Source organism: Melozone crissalis, unplaced genomic scaffold (genome assembly GCF_028551555.1).
Source record: "Melozone crissalis strain CALT ecotype California unplaced genomic scaffold, PUWL_Pcris_2 ptg000018l_1, whole genome shotgun sequence".
Lineage (NCBI taxonomy): Eukaryota > Metazoa > Chordata > Aves > Passeriformes > Passerellidae > Melozone > Melozone crissalis.
Genome location: NW_026535796.1, coordinates 8,736,430 through 8,761,674, shown reverse-complemented (window position 1 = coordinate 8,761,674; position 25,245 = coordinate 8,736,430). Strand labels below are relative to the sequence as shown.

The window sequence follows — 25,245 nt, the reverse complement described above, 5'->3', positions numbered from 1 at the left end:
CTGTAGGAACAGGTGTCACTGGGTTTATTGAGAATCAGTGTTAGACCACCAGTGATGTCTGATTGCTATTCAAGAACTTGCTGTGTCCCATTTGGATTGAGCTGCAGTTCTTGCTGCAGGGCAGGGGAGAGCACAGAAACAAGTTGAGAATATCATGGCTCACAATGAAACTCTTCCAGTACAAAGGCTCCTAAGCCACAGGGGTGCTTGGGCAGGCTCTTCCCTTAAGAAAGGGAAACAGGATGGATAATGGAAAACTGGGTCTTAAGCTTTCTCATTGTTACCTTCTCTGTTTATTAAAGTGACTTTCTGGATAAAGCAGCTGTTCCATAGGAGTTTGGGCAAGGATAAGGAAAGCTTTCTAGCTGATACCACCAGAAGTTGTAAGGATGTACTTACAGCATAAGTAAGGGAAAATAGTTGTAGCTTTAAAAAAAGCATCTTAAGCAGAGAGGGGTGGAGAAACTCATCCATCTGGGAAGGCACAACAGGGCCTTGGTGACACCTTTGCCATGTTAGGAAGCTGCAGATGATAGTCTTGAGAGCTACCCTGTGAACATGTAAGAAGCTACTTGTAGGAAGGCTGCAGTGGAAGGCTGTCACCTCCTGTCCCTGAGTGGGGAGAGCTTTTGGGAGAGAATCAGCCTGATTAGCCCTTTTTTGTGGTACATCTAAATATCTTCACCTGCTGAAATGCATGGGCCGGTATCTGCGTTATCCTTTCTCCATCACTGGCAAACCTTGGATTAGAGTGACTGACAAAGCTCCTGTGCAGCTCTCCTGAACCAACAGCTGCTCACCAATATATGGAACAAGCAGAGTATTAATCCCTGGAGACAAAGTGGCTTTTGTATGATAGGGAACAGAGGAACAGTAGCACTAGTAATGGTGTAGAGTTCTGAAAATGAAACAATTTGACAATAATTGTATTGTAACCCTTTTCCTGCTGACCTATCAGCACCAAGGGACAGCTAAGTGAGTTACACACAGTTCTCTCAATTTAGACTTCAACACTGGGATCCCTAACAGTCTGTTAGGGATTTAATTCAACCAGAAAACATAGCCTAAGCATTAGAAAAGACTTCACTTCAGAATTCAGTAGGGTTTATTCTACAAATCTTAGATCAATGCCAATGATACAAGTTTTATGAATTCTCAGTAAAAATACAAGTCAGTATAAAGATTCCAATAGTAATATAATGCATGATGATTCAGTTTCAAAATTTAAGGAATGAATCTGTGTTTTGGACCATGCTACAGAAAAGGGGAACACAATGTAGAAAGAATAGTTACCTCCCTTTCCTTGAGGAGGGGCCTGTGCCTTATTGCCACAATACCTGAAAAAGCAATATGAAGTGCATAGCAGCCTTGCCTGTATAGTCTCCAGGCAAAACTTGAATTTAGTATCATAGTCCTCCTCCCCCTAGTTCTGCTCATTAAGGTACATTTTGATAGCCTGATATCATTATAATGACTTAAAGCTATTGCAATACCATCCCCAAAATGGTTATAAACATCACTTCTTGGAGCTGTAAAATGTTCTTGTGATGCACTGACACTTTTTCACCATGTTAACCATTTTGCCCAGTCTTTCCAGGAACACTAAATACATTCCAATTAAAGGTGAATTAGTTCCATATTCAAAACTCTCCTAGGATTTAAATGAAGTCTCAGTGCAGTCTAATATTTAAATGTGTTGTTCATAGCTTCAGGCACAATTAGAATGTAAATCAGACCTGTTTTCTTGACCCTAGCCCTCTGATGTGATGAAAGGTGTGCTAGCTTTCAAGGAACAGCTGGAATTTGGCCCCAGAATTGCTCCAAATGCTTTGGATTGGGGGAGAACAAAACTACCCTTTTTTTTTTTTTCTGGGAGCTGCCTGCACTTAGAAGGGGATTTGGCTTCATAAAGCCACACCCTAAGCCTAAATTTTAGAAAAAGTTTAGCTCTCACAAGAGGTAACTTTTGACAAGATGTGCACCTCATCCCCCAAATGCTGTGGTGCATCTCTTTATTCCCAGTGACATTTTCACCCTGTCAGGCCCAGTGGGCATCTGTGGCTGAGCCCAGTCATTTCTTGTAGCAGAACCACATGGATGGTGCAGAGCAGGGATCATGCATGGATCTGCAGCAGCACACAGGGAGTGAGGCTGAACAATATGCACACAGCTCTGAACAGGACTTTGGTGCAGTGATGCTTAACTGAAACTCCGCTTTTACCAAAAGATTATAGCATAACACAGAAATCTGAAAGAAAAGGATCAAAAGAAGCTGCTGACTTCCATGCACCAGTTAAAGAAAAAACCCCTCTTGCATAAACTGAGCAGCTGCACAGAACAGGCACCCACTTGGCTACACCAATACATCTTTTCTGCTGTAGGAATTTTCAAAAATTATTCACCCAACATCATACTACCATGTTTTAGCATCATACCAAAATGTAGTATTAAACCATCATGCAGGTTTGGGGAATTTCTTCAGCTGTACTAAACACTGCTGTGCTCGCTTTGAATACATATTGTCAGTCTGATTTGTCTTTGTAGTAGATGCACCTTTAACAGTCACATTTAATCTGAAGTAAAAAAAAGTTCAGTAGCCCATATTGAGCTCTTGTCCAGTCAAAGTGACAAAAAAATACAAGGTTCTCATTAAACTGCATATATTCTAGAAAAGGGGGTTACTTTGCATTTAAGTCACACTTAATACAAGTTGGTCTGAAACTGTGAACTGATTCTATTTAGAACAAAGTATGGCACAGATTCCCAATACCTATGGACACTGTGTAAATAACGCATTTTTCTCTTTGCAATGATTATCAATTCGCCAAAAACAGTATAATAGTCAAAAGGGAAGGGTGAAGGAAAACAGATTTAGGAGAAGAAATAAAAAATGCCTAAGAATTGAAAATAAATGACTTCTTTTGTAAGAAACTTTATTTAACTTCATTTTTAAAAATGCATTCTCTCCTCAGAACAAATGCCACCATAAAAAAAAAAAGATTGCAGTAGCACACACTTGCACTCAAAAGGAAACATGCAAAACTGATGGCTGAAAAATTTTTGCATAAAAATCGAAGACTTCAGGCAAAAGCTTGCCCCTGTGTACCTTTAGGGACCCCAGACCATGAACAGCTTTCAGTGCAATGTCTCTTGCTTCCAATTGGTGGGGAAACATATGGCAGGTGCTTGTCTTCTGACAGCTACACTCTCCCAGATGTTTGAAGCAAAAACAGTCTCAGCTATGTTTTAAAACATCATTGTTAAACTGTTGCAGGAAGTACAAACAAAATTCAAGAAAATGTCAGAATCCAGTGAAGAAAAACTTTTGAGATCTACCCTGTGCCATACACTTCTTAAAAAAAATTAGACAGAAAAACAAATTTTATTAATACACCCTCTTTAAATTTTTTTATTTCTGAAAGCAGCTTTTTATGCAAATCAAAAGCAGTTCCTGAGTGACTGCAGTAAACAGTGTCTTTTAAATATATTTGCGCCTCAGCTCTTCCGTTTTGGTTCTTCCTTGTTTTTCTCCCCAGTTTTCAAGTTTAATCTCAGTTCTTTTTCAAAAATGTGCAAGTTCAGTTAGCATCCTTTCCAGAAGTCCACAGCTTGCAGCTCTTCCTGCAAGAACTCTAAGATCTGCACATACCTAGGCTGTAGTCCTACCCTATTGCAGGCTTTGCTCTCAGACCTGTCCAGGATGTGCCCTCACGTCTTCTTCAGCATGCGCCGCGACTGCCACGTGTGGAACTTATTGTAGGCTGTCTGCAGCATCTCTTCTATATGACCTACCAACTGAAACAGGAAAAGGGAGAAAACATTGTCCCAGCTGCTGGAAACACATCACTCCCCTTCCTTTCAGGTGCATTATTGCTTTTATTCACTAGGAGTAATCTCTCTAAAATGAGAGAAAGGACCTTGAGGCTCTGTTGTAAAATATCCATAGAGGGAGCAGTGCAGAGAGCTGCTGAGCTGAAAGGGAAGGGGGAAGTGACCCCTCCATTGTGCTCTCTGTTCTGGTATTTAGTCTCTGACCACTTCAGAGCTCTCCCCCCATGTCAGATTTGAAGTTGCTCAAGTTCCACTTCACAGTGGAAGTGAAAAATGAAACGTGACTTCCTCTTTCTTTCTATCACTCCTGTAATTTCAGGTTACAGTTCTTGTCAGTTGCTGGCATCACTCAGCAAACTGGACAGGGAGAGACAACAGCATAACTGTGTACCCAATTTCCCTCTCCCCATTTCCTAGTCAATAAAAAAAATAAAATGTCCTAGGATAAGAAGTAACAAACCTATCATCCTCTCATAGTTAAGAATGAAATTATTAATATGCACCCACATAATAAACAGTACTTTTCCCTTACATTTGTGCTTAAATATTGTCTCCGAATCTTTTCTTGGAATGGGCAGAGCTTTGTAACCTGAAATCTTTCCAAGTTGCTCCTCATTTTCACAACCTGAGAGAGACAGAAACCAGTATTACAATACTGAAGAATTACAGTAAGATAGAAGTTTAATTTCCTTTAACAAACTATTCTCCAACAAAACCTTATAACTAATTCTGGGGGCTACTTCGAGTTTGTGTAGTTTGAGGAAGGAAAGTTATTCAAATATCTCTAACACTTCTCTGTATTTATTTTTGAGATAGGTGCAGTATGACTGAAAGTGCAGTGTGCCACTGTGATTATTACCTCCTTAATAACAGATATAAGATATTCACAAAATGTGATACATTTTGTTATATATAATGTGATATTCTTATAAATAGATACAAGATATTCACAAAATGTTTTTCTTTTGCAAGCAAAGACTAGATTTTCAGGCCAGATTTTGCAGCAGATATGCAAATGTACCAGAATGCAAATTTTAATCTTTGTTATCCATGTGACGCAAAAAGTAACAGAAAAATAGTTACAGTCATAGACCTGGCTGTAGGCAAACATCTCTCCTTGAAGGCAACTTAGTTCTCAAGAGCAGTGTGTGTTCTGAAGGTATGACAGTGATTTTGCAATGGATAGAAGAATGAGGGATACTTGCTTGTACTGTGTAACCTCACTGTGGAAGTTATTTCTTGGAGCTGGGGAAGGGAGGCTTTAGTTTTTGTGTTTTAAATGTGAACCCTGCAGCTGCAACTGAGCTGCCCATTCTGTTTGAAACTGGCTAACAGCTACTGTTCCTAAAGGGAGCTAACAGACAGGCAGGGACAAGGATGATTTCAATTAATAGTACCAGCAGAACTGCTGAGAAAAATAAGGTTTCATGTTATTTTGTGACCTTCAGTTCTAGGGATGAGTAAGTGCTGCATTGATTTGATGCATGTGTATTAGTTCCATACTTCAGTAATGCCAGCCACTGTAAACCACATCATAACCAGGGCCATAAGAGGGAGCTCTGCCTTACCTTTTCTTCTAGGAATGGCGTGTTAACAGGGAAGCAGGACCAGAAGTGTCGTAGCAGTTCCCCTACTGCCACATACAAGTGTTTCAGTTCAGACTGAATGTCATTTGGCACCATCTCTGCAACAGGAAAAAGGGTTTTTTCACATCACTCAAAGGATCCTATGAAAAATGAGAACTAAGGCTAACAAAGGAGCTCAGTGATGCACACTTCCACTACAGTCATTCTGTGACTGGCTGGGAGGGGACACTGAGGTGCCTCACAGCAATTAGATCAAGACTATCAGCAGCTGTTAGATCAGGTCAGCTGCTATTTATGGCTCTATACTTGGAAGCTTGTGTACTATTCAGAAAGATCCATGCCAGGCAAAGAATGGACACCAAACCTAATCCAGGATTAGAAGCAGTGTATTTGTATTGTTCCAACAGTGTGGCACAGAAGCAGTGTATTTGTATTGTTCCAACAGTGTGGCAGTGCTGCTGCTGGCTTGTCCCAACAGCACAGTGCTAAGAACTCAGTGGTACTTCAACTTTTTCACTCTATCTTATGTTGGTAATATGGTTACAGCATGTGAAAAATGAAAAATCCAGACAGGAAAAAAGAACTGTGTTCCAGATATTCTTACAGAAGAAAGGGTGACAGGGCTCAAGAACAAGGAAAGAGCCACAGCTGTAAAAACTCAAACAAAAAGTACAAGTAGTCACTGAGGGTGAGCACAGTGAACTGAACAGTGAATATCAAATTTTAGGATGAGGCTGTTAAAAGAAAGAAGTGGTGGTCAAGCTCAAAGAAGTGAAGTGTAGCACCCTGTATGTCAATCAGGATGGGTAAGAAAGCCTCACCACTGCTTGCTGATTCCTTTTATTTCAGTACCATAAAGAAGTCGTAGTTGGTTTTCAGCTGTCTGAATTACTTTCTGCTGCTTTTCAGACCAGGTAACACAAGATAAACTGGAAAACTGTAATAAATCCTGAGAATAGGGATTCATCTGCTGTGAGACTGAAGAGACAGGAGCTCAAACTGGCAGCAATGTGACAGTAGGGAAAGGAGTGGTTGACTGGAGGCATGAGGAGGAGAGGCTGTCTGATTTGCTCTTGCAGTCTACAAGGAAGTTGCCTTTTTTCACAGCAAGCTGTGAATCTTAAATGCAGGCTGCAAAAAACTTAGTTTCAGATTATTATCTAGGTTTTTCTTCCTTAAGAGTTTTCAGAGTATGTTATATTCTACAATCTGGGGGGGAAAAAAAGCTGAACAAGTAAAACCTCACATCTGTAAGATAATTTGGTATCTATCAGGTGTTTCCTTCATTACCTGCTGTGTAAAATGTTCTCCTGTTCACTTGCCTCAGTGCTGGTGTAGCCATTACCACCCCCATGGTGAGGCTGGTGGTGGCATGGTGCTTTTCTTTTGCTCTGTAACCCAGGACTACTCCAGCTACACATTTCCATACTTTCCTTTATCACTGGAACATGTTTTAAGGGAGAGATGTACCAGCAAGCCAGCTAGTGCTGTGCAATGCACCAGGATACAATTAAAGCATTAGACACCCCAAATCCTTACGGTTTATGGCTTGCTGTGTTCCACCCTGCATAAGTGCTCCTCCAGGTGACAGGACTGCAATAGTGCTGGCAGCATCACCACTTGAAAGAACCTGGAGAGAAAGAGTACAAATATTCCAGGTTATTTTTTCTAATAAATTCTTTTAAAAATAAGATTAGTTAAACACCTACATGGAAGTTCAGGTTCTGCTCTTTTCCAGAATTATGTGCTATAGCTTGTTTGCAGTGAAAACTCTCTAATTAGTTGTAGCCTTTTCTCTGCCTAGACCTTGAACAGGCTGTGCACTTACTCTGAAATGACAGAAGTGTACTGTTACTATGCAGAAGTGTAGCAGAATGCTGGCTGCTTTACTCAGGGCCAAACTTAGTTTACAAACACATAAATTCAGATGCTGGCTGGGGAGATTGGCCACAGGGCTCTGCTGCCCTCCAGGTGCCAGCACAGAGCTTCTGTGCAGCCCACAGCACACTGACAGCCTAAGTGCTGTCATTTAGGAGCAAAAGGCCAGTTCAATTGAAAACCTGCTCACTGTAACCTCCTAGACTTCTCAGGGTGGATGAATACACTGGCCTGGGCATGACTGTCCTCCTTTAGTACCTTATACCTTTACTGTTTCCTCAAAAGAAAGCAGGAACAGAAGAATATAACTGAGCATCAGCAATGACTGTTTCCTCTAGTGTATTTTAAAAATAACAGCTCAAAAGGTATCATCTAAACCTTTAAAATAAATCAGTTAACAGAAATTGGAGATAATTGAAGTTTACCATGAAAAATTTAAACTTCAGTAGACATGAGACACGAAATTGTATAGAAAGCAAGCTAAGATCAAGAGGGGTATTTTTAAAATATACTTCCATACCTGAGTTAGTTTGGGTACATATGCTTCCATTTCTTGTCTAATACTCTGAAATGAATTAATTATATCCTGACTAGTTGCATATTGCTGTGATTGAATTGGAGTTGGACCATGGTAATACCTGTGAGGTGAGAAAAGGGAAGGGAAAAGTGTTACTAGTAAGAGTAAAGCAACAGAAAACTCCTGGACAGTTCTTCTACTGTTTCTAATTTTAGATGCTTTGCAACTGTTACCAGTACTTTATATATTGACAAAGTACAATATATTGCCACATGGGAAGAGGCTGGGTCAGGAGCATATAACAGCTTCAGTTGTTGAATCTGTGATCATTCTGCCAATGAAAAGCCACCTTTGCCACCAGATTCTGGAAATATTATTAGAATGGAGCAATTCCCATAACTTTCAACTGAAGTTAATGTAAATGAAGTTAGGTGCACATTGGAACTGTTCTCTTTCAGGTAGTACTGCTCCTTTTCTGATGTTACACCTATGGTTCTCAAACTCAAAAGTCTAGAAAACAGGAGGACTACCACTAGAAAAATCTTAGACCACTGAGCAGTCCAAACTATCCCAACTGCACTTTTATGCCTGGGAGAGGATTTTTCTTGGAATTCTATATATTTTCATATAGGCTTTCACAGAAATTACATGTCAAGGTCATTCAGGTTGGCTTAGAGACTTAACCCTCTGAAAAGTAAGATGGAATATGGCAGGGGTGTTGGACTAGATGATCTCCAGATGTCACTTCTTACCCCAACCACTCTGAGAAATGAAATTATAAATTTAAGGGGAAACTGGTTTATGCAAATGCTCATACTAGGTTCCTAAACTCAGTTGTAACACACTTGATTGGCACAGTAGGGACTAAATCAGCTGGTCCTGTGTGGGCTGTGATGAAACCCCTGCTAAACTGGCTCTGCTGAAACAGCTGTGCATTATTTTAACTTACCTATCAGACTTCTTTAAGTTTAGTGCAATAGTTTTAACGCTATTATTCTTTGATAAATCTTCGTATTCAATGGCCTCCTGCAGTTTTACCTAAAATTAGCCAAATAATGATACATGTTACTAAGGAAGGCACAAGTCCATACATCCAGTGCTTTCTTCTGCTGCATCAAGTTTGAGCTGAAGGGTTACTAAAACCTAAAAGAAAACCCAGGTATGGAATGACTCATGCCTACCCTCCAGAGGGAGTGATGCCCAGTGTTGCTGGATGGGCCATTTGGAAGTCTTGGCACCATTGCTTTTTCTCCAGATTCTGTGAAAATTAGGCAGTTCCTGCCACTTCCAAAACATGTTCCAAAAGGTATAATAGATAATAATTTGTGCTCTCTATTTATGTCCATCCAACTCCAGATTAGCAGAAATACTCATGATTTCATAGCTGGTGCATAGGAGTCTGAGACTAAAAGCACAGTAATTACCCCAAGCTATCTGGTGACAGCAGAGCTGTGGAGTACTAGTGAGAGGTAACAGCACAGTGACATCAGACTTTGTACAACTAGAAAACCATTTCTGAAATCCCCTATTCTTCCACTACTTTTACTCTCCTTTTCATCGCATTTCTTCCAGTCTTGCTATATAATTTTCTGCTCAGTAAAACTTAGAGCTTTTGAGGAACATCAAAGACTACCCTGACACTTGCCAACTTGTATTCTACAAGGTTTTCTCACAATGCAACCAAGTTTGGAGTCTCTGTTTTCTGTTTAGGCCGCCAGCTCCAGGAAGAGCATTCAATTCAGTTTTATAGCAATTACAGTACTCTCTTCCACTTTGTGAGCTGCTCTGGTTAATCTAGACCAGGCTGTTGCCCTGTATTTCTGTGTACCAGGTGTCACTACACTCAGTTCAACCTCACTTCAGCTTCTGACTAAGATGAAGGCTGTAATGTGCCAGTTTCATCATCCCCTCTACAAACAACACATTTGACAGGTTAATATTGGTGCTTGAACACCAATATCCTTTTCTGATGGATGTTCTTTAGAAGTTTTCAGGCATTTGAAAGAAAAACAAAATGAAGGAGGCTGAAAATAGAACTGCAGCAAATGGAAAGAACCAGATTTCTGAGTCCAATCTGAACTATCTTGGAATTTTTTACTTTTATTGGGCACTACTGAGGAGAAAAACAGCACAATACTTCAATGTGTAACTTATTTGTGTTTACTAACACAGGTAACAAGGCTTCTTACAGGCTCTCAGGTTGTTATTCTATATAGTTCTAAACAAGGCTAAAAATGTTTTACTTCAGATGTGTCATAAACCAAGTAAGGAACTTTCAGCAATTTTTTCAGAGACAGAGCTTCCAGTTCCATTCAGTTAGAATCACATCAGCTAACTTTATACCTTTTTCAGTGGTGGCTGAAAGAAATCTGAATCCCTGGAGTTTCCATCCGTACTGCTGGTCTCACTGTAATGGTCATTTTGTGCTTCTCTTAAAATAGAGAAACAGCATTAAGAAGAATTCACCTCACAGGAAACTTAAGATACAAGCTAGACACAAAGTAAATACATCTGTTTCAAAAGCTTCATATGCATGTTCACATACTTTTTTCCCCTTATGTCTTAATTTCTAGCAGTTGGTGTAGACAAAAGGAACTAACTCCTCACATTAACCCTGTTTGTCACAGGGGAAATTCCTCAGCAGGGGAAGGTGCTGGTCCCTCTCTTCAGAAATAGCAGCATGCCAACAGTGCATGTGGGACACAGCAAAATCATGGCTAAACTAGAAACACTTTGTACACACAGTTATGCAACCAGGTATTAGCAGAGCTCTGGGAGCTCTATCCTGTTGTGCCTTTCTGAACTGAGAAACAAACACACTTTGCCCAAAAGAGATTGCTTAAGGTGCAGAGTACAATTTGTGCAAAACAGAGGAACAATGTGAGGGAGCCCAGCCAAACAGAAGGAAGTGTTAACTAAGATCTCTCTCAGTTAAGGTCTGTAGGATTTGGGTAGAGTAGTAATCCTTGCTGGTTGTCCATAAAGCAGTTGTAGAGCAGGTGACCTGCCAGGTGTTTTTGGTCAGGGGCAGAGTACTGCACCTTAGGAGTCTTTCATCTGATCCACCTATGCCACACTGCAGGAAACCCCAGCAGACCTGCTCCTGGAAGGCAGGAAATAGGAAATTCCTGCACCAGACCTCACCTCCACTACTTCTGCTGCCTTCACCAGGGCTAGACATCTAAGGCAGACCCATTCTTTTCTTTTTAATCTGCTTTATATCATAACTCAGTTAAAAATAGCAGTCATCATTTCAAAGAGCTCTGAAAAACTTCTATAAAGAAAAATGAAACCTAAAGGTATTTTAATTTTTAGAGGAAAATAATTAATTCATAAAAAATTAAAAGAAAAGGTTGTATGAATAACTGAAGATGTGCTTTTGTTTTGGAAATTCCTTAAAATTTATTCCAGAAATCTATTAGACAACACTGCAACTCACTGTTTCCTGAGGCCAGCTGCAAGGACCATGGCACTATGATGATTAAAGCGTTTTATGATGGCAGCATTGCTGCTTTCTCTAGCAGACTTTGAGGCATTTGATGTAGAGGCCACAGAAGCAACACCATAGCCCTGCAAAGAAAACAACATTCATTCCCTCTTGGCTCCCAGAGCAGCAGGACAATTCTGTTTTCCCTGGAGTCAGGAAGCCATCACCATCCAGAACTGCTTTCCTAGTTTTGCCCCACCATCTCCTTATGTACTTTGAAAAACCTCCAGTGACTATTGTATTCTGCTAACACTTGGCAATTCAGAGGTGTCAGAGAGAAGGTAACAAGTCTTATATTGGTAATTTTATGAGACCATGATATAAGTAAAAACTGAACTAGCTTAAAAAAATTAAGGATAACCTGTGCAAAACAGGCGTTGATGGTAAGGAAAAGACAGCAATTGTTTTACTGACTGGTTTTTAACATCTAGTGGCACACCAGCAGCCTACAGGCTAAAATATACCTGTCAGGAGGATGTGATACCACTGGAAAATTCAAAAAACTTCAAGCCTTAAAATGCTGGTAGAGTTCCCCACTTGCCAGGTGGCACTTTACCCCATGGGCAGTTTCATGCTTGCTGTAAATCAGCCTCAAAAGGAAATCAGGGCAGTTTGCAGAGCACTTATAACACATCTATCCTAAACTCATGGTCCACTTTCAGGCTGCTAGCTTTGGACAACTCCCACAAAAAGAAAATGAAAAAAGAAAATACAAAAAAAAACCCACTAAAAAACTTAAAAATGCAGCTTCATTATTAACTACAACTGAATGGTTTCAGTTACATCAAGTGCAGAAAAGCACATCTCTGTTGCTTCACATTATGGTACACCATTGATATGAATTGTTTTAACTTGTTCTTGGAGGCAGGTAATAATTCAAGTTAGTTTTAATTTTAGCAAAAAAAGGTATTTGAAACTAAACAAAGAACACTGCATAAAGTGTCCTTCAGTTAGGCTGAATCAAGTAGCAGTGTTCAAAGTAAGAAAAAATCAAAGACTTTTCCCTGGTTTGTGCTACTCTTCTGTACATTGTCACAGACTCTTAGAAGTAGGAAAAAACCAGAGTTCACTTTAGACTAAAAAGCCAAATGTAAGAGCAATTCTTTAAAGAAGGGAAGTCCTGTATTTACACCCTGCACACCAAGGCAGATGTGACCACACAGGTCCATGGGCACAGTCTCCATTTCCCTTCACACACACAACAGCAGCGATGTTGAGTACCCAACCACTGCAACTGCCTAATAAGGAATTGTTTTTAGAATTAGCATCTGTAGTGGTTTTAAAAGAAATAGCCACTTAAATGTAACTAAAGAAGGGCTATGGTTTTCTTTTGGATTTTTTGTTTGTTTTCTGTTTTGTTTCCCCAAGTACTTACTTCATCTAATGTTTTATCTTCCAAAGCTGTTAAATCTATCAGAGGGTTTTTCACTCCTTGAGACACCATTGCTTTTAACCCTGTGTGAAACAAAAAAATCATGAAAAACTGTATCTAAACAAATAGCATAACTATGGGATCATCATGTTACATTTAATCTTTAAAAGAAAACAAACGTTCTGCACAGGCCCAAATAACACTGGGACTAAAACTTTAAACCCTTTTTAAAGTTCCATTTAAAATAAGTAATAAATGTGAGAAGTTACTCCAAAACATCTTCCTACTAATTAGCTCAGTTTTCACTAACTTCTACAAATCACTGAACACTGATTAAAAAATAAATTGAGATGCAGTTATAGTGGTGGGATCTGAGAAGCCAAAATTGCAGTTCTTCTAATTTTGGCACTGTTCTGCTGCCCTGCCTGGGCAGTATGACAGTTTATATCTGGTGATAGCTTTGACTTGTCAAGGGTTTTGCATTCCTAATAGAAAGCTTTCAATACATACTATGGAATGGTGGTAAGTGATCCCAACTCCTCACATTTTGGTATCATCACAAACATATCTCAAAAGTTCCTAAAAAACTTGAGTCAGATAATATGTTATTATTTCAGATTAAAAAGACTGACAGAGAAGAAGGATGACAATTCCTCTGGGAAATCTGGGCAAATAGGAATCTTATTTACTAAAACCCCATCTATAACAAAAGCTGTACCTGTTGTAAATTGTGCACGTACTACAAAACAAAACCTATTATGTACACAGAATTATCCCATAGTAACTGATGGCACATAATCAATCTACCAGGATGGCATGCTATGGAATTTGCAGTAAAGCTTCCATCTAGTGCTGCCACTTTCCAAAGGTAATTTGTTCCAAGAAATATGCTCAGAATGGCAAAGTTGTAGCTAACTTGCCATGACCATCTGTAGTTTTCAGGGACAACCAGCTTACCTTTCTCATCCAGTTTGGCACATTCTGCAAAGAGGTCTTTTGAGCCTGTATTGAGCCTGTCCCGATGAAAATAATGAGACTGAAAAAATCGTGTCCAGAATTCCCTCTCAGTCATGTTATGTGGAACATTCTCTGCATATTTCATTTTTACTGTGAACAAAACCCAGAACAATTACAAACTGTTCCACAAATCTTAACGTGGTATTTTAGATCACCATTTCTTTGATGGCTTCCTTGCTTTCTGGCTGCTTCCATTCACTCCCATTAAATGCAAGGGACTGCAGTAGTTAAGCATGAGTGAACAGGTACTCACGGCTTTAAAGCTTTGAAAAGTACAGGTAACAGTGGCCTGAACACTCCTGAATTGCCCTCACACTAGGGACCAAAATGAATCAGTGTCAGTGTTCATTACAGTGGATGGGAAATGATGGAAAACAGGTTATTTTCCTCCCAAAGGTGATTTCATGAAAAATAACAATTAATTGGAACACTGAGTAGGAGACTGTCATGGAAATCAAACATTTACTCACAATTTAAAAAACAAAAACTCAACACAAGTTAAAATGTTTTCATTTAATAAAATCTCAGATGAACATTTTAGTCTTTCTACAGTAAGGCAGTAAAAAGACCAATCTTAAATGGATGTGTTTGGTATGTAAACTCTGCTCTTACCTGCAGGGTATGTCCGAAATATGGATTCGATAATATCCGAAGTCAGGTTGTACCTCAGCCCGTTGCAGCCGTCTGTCTGAGGCCGTACATCAGCCTGAGAAAAAGCACACAGGGAAAAAACAGTCATGTCTGCAGCTTTCTCTAACTGGAGAAGGAAAAGAACTGCAATCTTGCAAGCAAAGTCTGCTGCAGGTAAAAAAATCATCTTCCTCCAGTAATCTAAATCAAATCCATATATGTCCAATCAAATCCAGCGTATTTGATCGTACATAGGTATTTTAGAATAAGGAATGAACAAGCAAACATGAATTACTTTATTATACTTGCCATTTAAGGGATGATTTAACAAGCAGACTGCAGGCTTTAGAAAGCAAAGAGCACTCCATTGGTCAAAACAAGGTATGCTTAATTAATTCATGCTTATCCTTGTGTCTAAGTTAAAATAAGTAAGCATACTGTATATGCCTCATGTTTTATTGTTCACTCAACAATTCAGCTAGTGAATGATCAGTGGCTATAATGAAGTGACAAAAAAGGATTTATGGCTCTTACACCTTATTCCCTTATAATATAAGTATACACAGTTGTATACTAAAAACATCTTAGTGTAACTGATAAGTAACACTGAATTTAAAGCCTGAGGATTAGCCTTAGTCAGAACTTTGATCTCAGTGATCTCTTTAGGAAGTTCTGGAGGAGGAGTGCTCTGTCCAGTTCTCAGAAACAGGAAAAGTACGATTGCACAGCCTGCTGCCTTTTCCTCCCTTTCCTGTGTACCTCAAGCCTAGCTTTTGTACCATCATCTTCATAGGCTAACATATTCTGAGCAGAGTCAGTCAGATTCAACTTGAATTGGGACACACAAATATCTAAGATATCTTCTTCACAAATGCAGAGAACACAAACATAACCAGGTGGTATAAGAACGTTTTAGTTTTCAAGGTTTGGTGAGTTTACCTTTCATTGTGGTTTCTTTTTTTTAACATTAAGGTGCAATAACAACGGGAAACAGGAAATCAGAGCAATCAAATTTGTCTGGCAACTGATTTTGGTATTTCCACGGGGGAAAAAAAATCAAATGGTTGTACAGCAGCTAAATTAAACCAATTCCTACCTCTTCTTTCCCTCCCAAATCCACTGTGAGCACAGTCATTACAAAGGTGGAAGTGGGATTCCATCTAAAGAGTCCTGTGAGTTTTGTTGCAGAAGCAGAAACATACCTCTGTGTGAGCAATCTGATGTTGTACCTAGATTACTTTTTGACTGCACTGAATTTACTCAAGCACAATTTCGACAAAGGGGTAAAATAACTGAAAGTTAGAGAAAGAAAGACAGAAAATGAGCTTCCAGACACACAAGTTGTTCTTCAAGTCGCTGAAAGCATGTACTGGTTTAAAAAATTGGGGAGAGAATAAAACCCTTATGTGGAAAGGTTCATTTATGCATGTCAATGCTGCCACAGATATGCTCTTTAATTTATTGAGCTCATACATTTTAATCTAGTGACCATATATTCACATCACTCCTGTTTTACAGAAGGCAGAGCAGCAGTACAAACATCATCTGCCTATTGGCAATTTGAAGTTCAAATAGCATATCTTAAACTGACAAAATGTTGAGGTTGCAGATTAGAAGGAAGCCTTTGTTTTTCTCCTTTACACCTGGAAAAGCAGAGAGTTGTTGAGGAACCAGCAAAGTTCACGTATATGGGAATAAAGTGCATGAGCAGAACCCCAATTTGTTTGCTCTAAAATCCTGTAAGTTAAAGGTTCAACATACCAGGAATGCTGCAGAGATGCCCACATCTTGTTTATTAGGTGCTGCAGAATTGTCCCCTGCATTCAGGCTTAAACGGTTGGCCCAGAATTCTTCAGCACTGATTACTTGGCTCACAACAAGGTCTTTATAGAGCTGAAACAAAACAGGATCTTCTTGCAGCATTCTGGTAAAAGAATGTATTGAATAGAATTGAAACACTGCAGAATAAATCACTAGTATTTCCACAACTAACACAAGTTCACAAAAGGAACAGAAACCAACTTTTCTTTCAAAATGCTGTGCATTTCTTAACAATACTGTCTAAACACCCAATGTCAATAGCACTGCTTGTCTGAAAAGACTTAAGAAATAGATGTTAATACTGGAAGTTAGAAAACAGTAACACCTAAGAAAAACTTATTGTGGGATTCATGTCTTGTCCTAAAATGTTCTGTGATGCTTTTGTGTCTTTGCACACCAGGACTGGAATCTTCTGAACTGTAAAAGCACAATGAATATTCTTGCTGTTCCATAACAGAAATATGATGAGGGAGGAAAAAAGGAGATCTGAGTGCTGTCCAATTCTTGGTTTAAGATCTTAAAATTCAGTAGCTACAGAGCTCTATTCTAGTGCAAGAGTATAGATCACAAAATATGTATGGGATAAGATCTCTTAAAACACACTACTCCAATGGTTGTTCATTTATGTTTCTGTGGTAGCAGTAGGATCTTCATCCTTTAATCAGATAATCAGACACAGCACAAGTATGAGACACGTTCCGTGTCACTACTTCCACCAGGGAGCATTGTTTACAAAAGTTATCACCCACATATCAGGTATCACTACCCAAAATGCAAAGACTGTGCATCTGAATCTTCACTCATGCTTAAGCAGCTGTTTTTACAGCTGTGTACCTTATCAGAAACCCACTGGGCTATTTTCAGGGAAGCATGCATGTGTGTTCACAATCTGCCAATAACCCACCAGTCTTTAGCATGTACCTCAGGGTCCTGATCAATTGCAAACAATGCAAAAAACCAGGAGTCTTATGGATACATGGTCTAGGGATGAACATGGGTAAACTGCAATCTGAACAGAATGAAAGCCTTTAGCTGCTTTAAGGACGAAGCAGGATGAGGTGGAAGTGAAAGCTTTGTGACAGGATTATTATGTTTCAACCAGCAGGGTTTCTCCAGTTTTTCTTATCGTCACAAGTATGGATTAGTGGCAATTCTTACAAATTAGTGCAGCTGAAAGCAGTCTGTTATTCTTGTTATTTCATTAAAGCTTGGAATTTTGGTACATACTCAACTCCCACATATCAACAAATGAAGGAAGTTCCATGGAGGAGGAAGGACCCTGGATGTTGTACCCTCCCACAACAGGCTGGATCTTTTCTGCCTGATCTGTTGCAATTAAGTTAATGAAGCCCCATCAGCAGACTTGGGTTTCTAATCAAGAGAACAAACTATGGCTGAGTAGGTGCAGGGATTCTGGCTTTTCTGTAACTAGAAAAGCTCCTGATACTTCATGGTGTGATGCTGTAAATCTCCATTTAAGGAGGCAAAGATTCAGAGCTAAGACTGCCCATGTTCTCAGCACCAATACTGTCAGAAAAAAGGCACGTAGCATAAAGAAACGAGTATGGGAACAGTGCCAGTGCAGGCTGCATTGCTGCAGACTCTAGTGGCTGCTGCAGTACTGGAACCAGTTAATCCTGGTTGTGTCACAGCTCCAGCACAAGGGCTCTTGCTCTTCTGCTGGGAAATCTCCTTGTAAAGATCCAGTCTGTCCCATGAGGCAACGCTCTCACGTTTTGAAAAATCTACGTTCAGAGATACAAGAGTCTTTGGAAATGGAAGCCATAGACACAGGATTCACAGCAGACACTAAAATGAAGTGAAATTTGTCCAGGGAGATGCAGAGAAGAGAGCTCTGTGGCCACAGGAATTGGATTAACAAACATGTTAAAGGAACGGAAATGTATCTCAAGAGCCCATATGGGAAAAGGACTTAGGTCCTCAACATCTTCTCAAACAATTTCTTAGAGTAAACATCCTGTATGCCAAATAACAAACTGCAGCCTCTCAAGTGAGATGCATGAAAATACCTAACAATTTAGTAGTCTATAAAACATCAGGAAAGATTTGAGGGGCAAATGGGGCTTTATGGGGAGGAAAAAAAAATCACCAGGCTCCACAAAATTTCTGGAAAAGGAAAAAAGAATCTTTCAAGCAGCTTTTCTAACTGATACATATATATTTAAGAAGACTAAAGAGACAGGCTGCCAGTTGGGTGCTCTCCTCTCATAGCTATGGATAAGAAAGACCGGGTGGCAGCCAGACTGGCTGCCTTGACACCTCAAGAACGTGTCACTAAGCACACAAGTGTAGTCTCAACATGTGACAGTTATGCAAGCCTCAAGGAACTGCCTTGAAATTGAAAGCCGGGAGATTTTTACTAGGGAAACAAATGCTGTATCATTCATGATGTTGAAATAACAACACGTGTTAACAGAAATACACAACAGTTAGCTAACAGATAGAAGAAAAAACCCAACAGACTTTTAGGATGTTATCCCTTTACCTGTTCTTCTCCTCAAGTTCTTTATTAGCTTTCCTTTTGAACTTGGGCAAGAGCTGTTGTAGAAGATCCTTGACCGCATCTCGTTCCTTCACTGCTGTGCTTTCATTGGAGAAGTGGAAGTTGGTTGTGTCCCCTGCATGCAATACCAGCTGCAGCTGAATTTTAGCTTTACCTTCTGGACTGATTTTCTGGCCTAGATTGCAGAGAGACAGACAGTAAGCTTATACAAGAAACTGTCTTCCCTAGAGTATTTGCTTATAAGCAGTTATTCTCATCATCCAATTAAATACCATTACCCTGCATGTGAATTGCAGCTGTGAAAATGGAACAGTCAGTCTTCCCCTTGAATTAGATTGAATCCTGCACCTTGTTCACTCTAAAATACAAGACACAGACAGTAACAGCCTGTTGCTTAATACCCTTCAGCTCTTGAACAGGAGTCCTGATTCATCTTTGTATTCCACACAGGATCCATTAGAAAACTGCTGCAAATGAGGCTGTCATCACCTGGACACTTTAACCTGGAAGCAATCCAGGCTGCTGCTGAAAGGTGACCTCATTCCCCTTTCCACTTCTTCCTGCTGCATTTCTTGTGTGATGGCTAGTGTTTGTGCAGCAAGCTGAAGCAAGGAACTGCTCCACTGAAAAGCACCCCCTTTTGTTTTTGCAGCTGGCCCAGCTCCTGCAGAAGGACAGTGGTAGGAAAGCAGAGGTAGGGTGGTAGGAGCACATCTGGATCCCAGTTTCCAGTGGTGAGTTAAGTGCAGTTAGCCACTAATGCTCCCCAAATTAATCACCAATGCCTCCAAGGTACTACTACATCCTCATGAGTCATAAGAAGAATCTAATTCCTGCTTCCATCCTCATAACCAGAGGGAGCAGAGGCTGGGACACCTATGCTTATGGACTGTTGTGCTATAGTGACTTTAGTGAAGCACTGCAAATGGCACTAACCTAACTTTTAATAGCAGCCTTTTCTCTAAAGCAAGTGGGAGACAGGAACCAGATATCAACACTAAATCACCTTCTCTATTACAAATTTACAAAAACATCTCATCCTTTTTTTATTTCAGATGACAAAAAGCACATCTTTTATCTAAGTTAAAAATACTTCAATGCCTATACATGTGCATATATAAAATACAAGGTGCTTAAGTGTGAGTTAATAGCTAAATAAAACCTTCACAAAGTTGATTATTACAGACGAATGGGGCTTTTAAACTTCTTATCACTTTCATATTTAAGAAAATATCATCTTAGTTCTGATTCATCACACACTTTCAATCATGCCACAGTACCTGTATGTGACTTTAAACAGCAACAATCACTAAAGTGTTACAAAGTGACACATACAACTCACTTTTTATTCCTACTTTGGCATTAAAGCACGTGATATATAAGCACTAATTGGAGCCAGAAAGGCAGCATGCTATAAACATCTACTGTTTAGTTTTGACTTGCAAGTACTCTGCTGTTGCAACAGCAAATGCTTATTCAGAATGTTAGCAGCTAGGCCAAACTACAGAAGCTGACACTTCTGAAGCTATGGTCTGTTGGATGAAAATAAAACTGAGTTCATTTTATATGAAAATCGAAACAGCTTTAGATACTGAGTTAAACAGATGACATGCCAGATAGTTTCTGTGTTAGACTGAAAATCCTATATGCTTCCTTGATCCTCCTCCCACCCTTCCCTCTACAAGCATATGGCATGGATTATTTTTCTGTTCAATTTATTGCAGAAGTTTATCAGAGTTAATAGTAAATGCAGCAGATGTAAGTTAAACATCTGAAGACTGCAGAAGTTCTGTGGTAGCATCCTTAGGCTGGTGATACTTTACCAGTCCTGATCTCTGCTGCTACGGAGCAGCCTGGCCAGAGCTCCAGAGCCCTGCAACCCTCCTGAGGCAGCAGCACCCAGCAGGCATGGCAGGTGAGCTCTGTGTGGTACTGAGGTCTCTGTGGCACTCTGCTGAGTGCAGCAGGCGGTGCTCACTCACATTTGATGTCTGCATACATGTGGCTGACGGTGAAGCGGTCCTTGCCCTCGGGAGCCCAGGCAATGCGCTCAGCCATCAGGTACAGGGCCCCATCCTGCTTCTTCTGCCGCACCTTCTTCACTATCAGCAGCACTTCTTCCGACGATGTTGCCATTGCGGCTACAATGAGCTGTTAACAACATACAGTTGAGCTGATTAGCTGTGCTGCAACTCTTTCACTACTCCTGTCTATATTAAAGTATTATTTGTTCATGCCTATATCATTTTGGGAGTATTTCAGATAAATGTGCTCCCCTCTTTCACTACAATCAGCAAATTTATTTAAACAAAATACTCCCACCTACCTAAAGAATTCATCTAATTATATTGCTGGTACTACTGCTTTTGATCCACTAAAAGACCCACAAATCTTACATTTAAACTGATAACTAAATGTTCCTGTTTTACTGTCCTTTTACTGGTTTTTCTAGTTCAGAAGAATACCGAAGCTAAGCAATGACGAATTCCAAATCTTCTCTGGTACTGGCAGCAATTCCCTTCTTCAGCAGGAATGGCAGATGCTAAGTCATTTCAGAAACGGGAAGGATACAAGGTATGTGAAAAACCATGGATTTTTCAGTTCACTGTGCCAAAGATAAGGTAGTCCAGTAAGACTTAGGTGTTCTTATTGTGGTGGCTTTTGCCCATGGTTTGAACAATGTTTTGTACACTTGACTGCAACTGGCCAGTCCCTCTCCTCCAAAGTCTGAGGAACTAATGTTACATGTACTACAGCACAATCATAATTCTGTCAGCAGTCTCAGACTTTGGATTCTTGCTGCATTGTTCTCCCCAGCAGTCACTGTCATTCCTCTCCCCAGGTTCACCCTACAGCCTTAAATTCAAGAGATAAAAGATATGGTGAGTATTATTATACTCTGTCAAACAAAGTTTGGCACAATTATCAAAAGTGTACATCTTTTTTTGATAAGTGTTGGTACACTTATCAAAAATGTACATCTTTGCTGAAAATGTTTAATATGTCCAGTTGCTGTATTTTGTGCATCATAAATTTTGTGTATCATAAACTTTACTACTGACATGCAAAATAATATTTTTCCAATGCTAATGTGGATGTTGCATGTGCTTCAGTGTGCATCCCATCAATATTATAGGTATTCTGAAGTTCAGATTATAACTTGCATCAGCTATCACACTACTAGTAGGTACCACAAAATGGTAGTTCTAAGCATTTAAATTCACATACTTCTTTTTTTTCTTAAAAAAAACACCAAAACAACAAGACACCAACCAGCAGCAAGACAAGACATTTTATTCTGACAGTTTGGACAGTAGCACAGCATTCTCTTCAACAGAAGTCTTTCAAGCTCCTGTGCAATGAGTTAAGTAACACACTAGATGGAAAGACATAATGGCAAAAGGGCTCTGCACTTACACTTCACTCCTTCACCATTCCAGCCATCCAAGGCTTTGCTAAAGAGTTCAGTCATGCTGAGCTGAATGTGGGGTTTCACATCAGCACCACTGCAGCAGTCACTAGAACACACTGTGCCACATTCAGAGCATCCTTGGTAATACTTCTTTCTCAAAGAAAACTGCATGGCATGATTTCAGGACTGTTCCCTAGCATAATCCATTACAGTCTCCCAGCAGCACTATTCCCTTTCAGTGCTATTCACACAACCATTTTATGTAGTTTCCTGTTGTGGGTCTGCAGTCTCATCAGCACCTTATCCTTACTGGAAAAAGGCAGCTGGCCACAGACTCTCAGAGACTGGGAACCTCACCATGTGCAAGACCAGGGATTTGGTGTTTTTCTCCCTTTGTTACTTTATAGTCCTTTTAAGGTCATTATTATCCAACGCCATGGAGGCAAAGCCAGGGAACACAAAGGAATTCAACCTGTACAGAACAGCAAGGAAAAGGAAAGCATTCCCACAGTCAGGCTCATTTTGATGCCAGCTGCTCTGCTTTCCTATCATGCCATTTCACCTACCTACACCCAGTCTTTCAACTACAGAAGCAAAGAATCAGCAGCTACCAAGTTCTCCTTCAGAGCCCTTCTAGTACCCTGCAGTGTGCAATCTGTGAGAGCACAATTATCCCACAAGTGGCTCATTCCACCTTCTGGGAGGGCGAGCACATGGCTCATGCTGTTCTTCTTTCTGTCACTGCTGTACTTCCTTTTTCCTGCAGTAATTTACAGTGGCAGTGGGATGATACAACTCACAAGCACAGTGAGCATTACCCAAAATGGAGAAAACCCTGAGCTGTCTTTTGAACAGTACATCAGAAAGAATACAAAAAATGTTAATAATAGGGATTTAGGAAGGTTACCGTCTGTCACTAATGGAAACAAAATGGCTTCGTGTTACAAGAAGTACAGGAAAAATTCTAAAATAGGAATCTTGCTTCAAGATTTCATTCTCTGTCTCCTACAGGGAAGGCTACATCCCTGCTAAGCAAAGCACACACACTCAGCTTTTTTTTTTTTTTTTTTTTTAGTATGTAAGGCTTACTATGCAGCAGAGAACCATCAATGATGTACTTGTTCCTGTCCAAATCTCATAACCTCTACATTTAACATCTGAAGCTTCCAGGAATCAGTACTATGGATGATGACACTGCTGCTGTGCAGGGCAAGAACTGCCACATGCACACAGACAAACGCTGTTATTTTGTGGCTTTAAGTGATAATTTTAACCTGCTACAGCATTAGTGTTCTGCAGCGGCTGCTTCAAGTATGAATAGGAAGGTCAGACAATTTATTTTAAATTCCCCAGCAACAAAGCTTGGTCAACATTTCTAAAAGCACTCGGATCAACCAGAAGCCCTAACAATCAAGTAAACTTGTCATCAGGCCTGTCTTGGGGCTGTTAATTTCAGCTGCAGTGTACAATAGGCAAGGTCCATCAGGAAGCTTCAGTGTTGGCATAGACCAAAAGAAATGTTCTGTGTGCTTATCCACCTACAAGCCCTCCCCTCGCAGCTCTGTGGGAGCAAAGAGCTTCTGGAAATACCATCAAATTCCAACAGCTATCTTTCCTCCATTGAAGGGAATCTTCCTAACCACTCTTATTTGAAGATACAGTACCTCTCATCTCTGTTTTTTACAACACCTGTTCTGAACGCTCTCCGTTACCAGCACTTTACTCCAGTCTTTTTCCATATGGTTATGTCGAGTTCTGAGCAGAAATAAAGGAAACGTTTGCACGTTTTAATAATCCTGACTTGGCCAGGGTGGGGAGGGGCTGGCGGGCAAGCTCTGACAGATCAATGCAGGCCTTTCTGCTGCTGGGCTTCCGCTCCCCGCAGGCAAGAGCAGAATCACGGAATATCTGTGCCAATGGCCCAGCCTGACCCGCAGCGGCACGGGGACGCTGCCAGCTCCGCGCGGGTGGCGGGGATCTGTCAGCGGCACGGAGAGGCGGCAGCAGTGCCGCTTGTCCCGGCACACCGGGGGGATGCACGGTGCTGAGGGGCCAGCCCGGCCTCCCCCGATCCGCATCACCCACGCTCCGGGAGGGATGTCACCCTGCCACGAGACCGGCCCGAGGACACCGCGCGGTGCCGGCGGGGAAGGCGCTGCCGCGGCACCTCTTTGTCTGCCGCCCGCAGCACCGGGCCGAGCGCGGAGCCAAGCCCGGTGTCCCGGCAGCGGTGCCGCCGGCGCAGCGCTGCCGCCTCCCCGCCACCGCCCGCGGCCCCGGGGAGCGCAGATCGGCGGTGCCGCCGCCCCTTTCGTCCTTTCCCTCACCGCAGCTCCGGCCCGGCCACCGTCACACGTCCGCCGGGCAGGAAGGAAGCGCGGGAGGCCAAAGGCCGCCGCGGCACCATCGCGACGCGGTCCCGCTGCCCCCGGGGACGGATCGCCGGGGCAACGCGGCCGTGAGGCGGATCGGGCCCCGCGGCCTGCCCGGCGCCGCCGTTCCCCCGCGCCCCGCGCCGGCGGCTCTTACCGTGCGGGCTGCGCCGGGAGCTGCTCCGAGTGCGAGCGGCGCTACGGGGGTCGGGCCGCGGCCGCCGCCGGGGCCATGGGGCGGGCGGGGCGGGCACGTGACCGGAACGGGCCGCGGGGCGCCGGGGGTGGGGCCCGCACCACGTGACAGGGGAGCGGCTCCGAAGCCGCGCGTCCCCGGCGGTCACGTGGCGCCGGCGCCCCTCCCGGCCCCCGCCCCGGTCACGTGACGGCCGCTCCCCCGTCGCCATGACGGCGGCGGGCGGAGGGGGCAGTTACGCGGCAGTAAATCGGTACCGCCACCGCCCCCCCGCCCCCATCCCCGCCGCGCCCGGCCCGGCCCGTTTCCCGCCGTCACCCGTCCGCGCGGGCCCCGCTCGTCGCCCGCCATCGGCCCCGGCGGCCCGTCCTGCTCCGCTCCCGGGTCGGCGGCGCCGCCTCGCTGCGGGGGAGGGGCCTCCCCTCGGCCCCGGCCCGCGCGCCGGGAGGGAGGGGGCGCCGCGCGTGTCACGGCGTCACGTGGCCGGCGGGCGGGTGCGCGCGCGCGCGTGACGCCGCTTCCTCCTCCTCCCCCTCCTCCTCCTCCTGCTGCTCCCGCGCGGGCGGCGCGTGATGCGGCGCGGAGCGGGCGCGCGCTCCCGC

The 25,245-nt window shown here is 42.1% G+C and overlaps 1 protein-coding gene across 1 annotated transcript; it reads right to left on the bottom strand.

Annotated features, from left to right (window-relative positions):
• Nucleotides 1–1,109: 1,109 nt before the first annotated feature.
• GTF2H1 (general transcription factor IIH subunit 1) lies at nucleotides 1,110–24,680 on the bottom strand. Its single transcript, XM_054275630.1, has 15 exons — nucleotides 24,605–24,680; nucleotides 20,646–20,814; nucleotides 18,646–18,838; nucleotides 16,080–16,242; nucleotides 14,301–14,394; nucleotides 13,629–13,778; nucleotides 12,675–12,754; nucleotides 11,252–11,382; nucleotides 10,156–10,243; nucleotides 8,762–8,850; nucleotides 7,816–7,933; nucleotides 6,957–7,047; nucleotides 5,400–5,515; nucleotides 4,364–4,456; nucleotides 1,110–3,795 (listed from the first exon to the last, which is right to left on the bottom strand). The coding sequence occupies exons 2-15, from the start codon at nucleotides 20,797–20,799 to the stop codon at nucleotides 3,709–3,711; spliced, it is 1,647 nt and encodes a 548-aa protein (XP_054131605.1). The 5' UTR covers nucleotides 20,800–20,814; nucleotides 24,605–24,680; the 3' UTR covers nucleotides 1,110–3,708.
• Nucleotides 24,681–25,245: the final 565 nt, after the last annotated feature.

What these genes read in the sequence shown, in the direction of transcription:
- GTF2H1 (XM_054275630.1), bottom strand. Translation starts at nt 20,799, where the DNA reads ATGGCAACATCGTCGGAAGAAGTGCTGCTGATAGTGAAGAAGGTGCGG. An exon ending in AAGATAAAACATTAGATGAA is followed by an intron (nt 11,383 to 12,674) that starts GTAAGTACTTGG and finishes TTTTCTTTGCAG; the next exon opens with GGCTATGGTGTTGCTTCTGT. An exon ending in AACTTAAAGAAGTCTGATAG is followed by an intron (nt 7,934 to 8,761) that starts GTAAGTTAAAAT and finishes CTCACCTCACAG; the next exon opens with GTATTACCATGGTCCAACTC.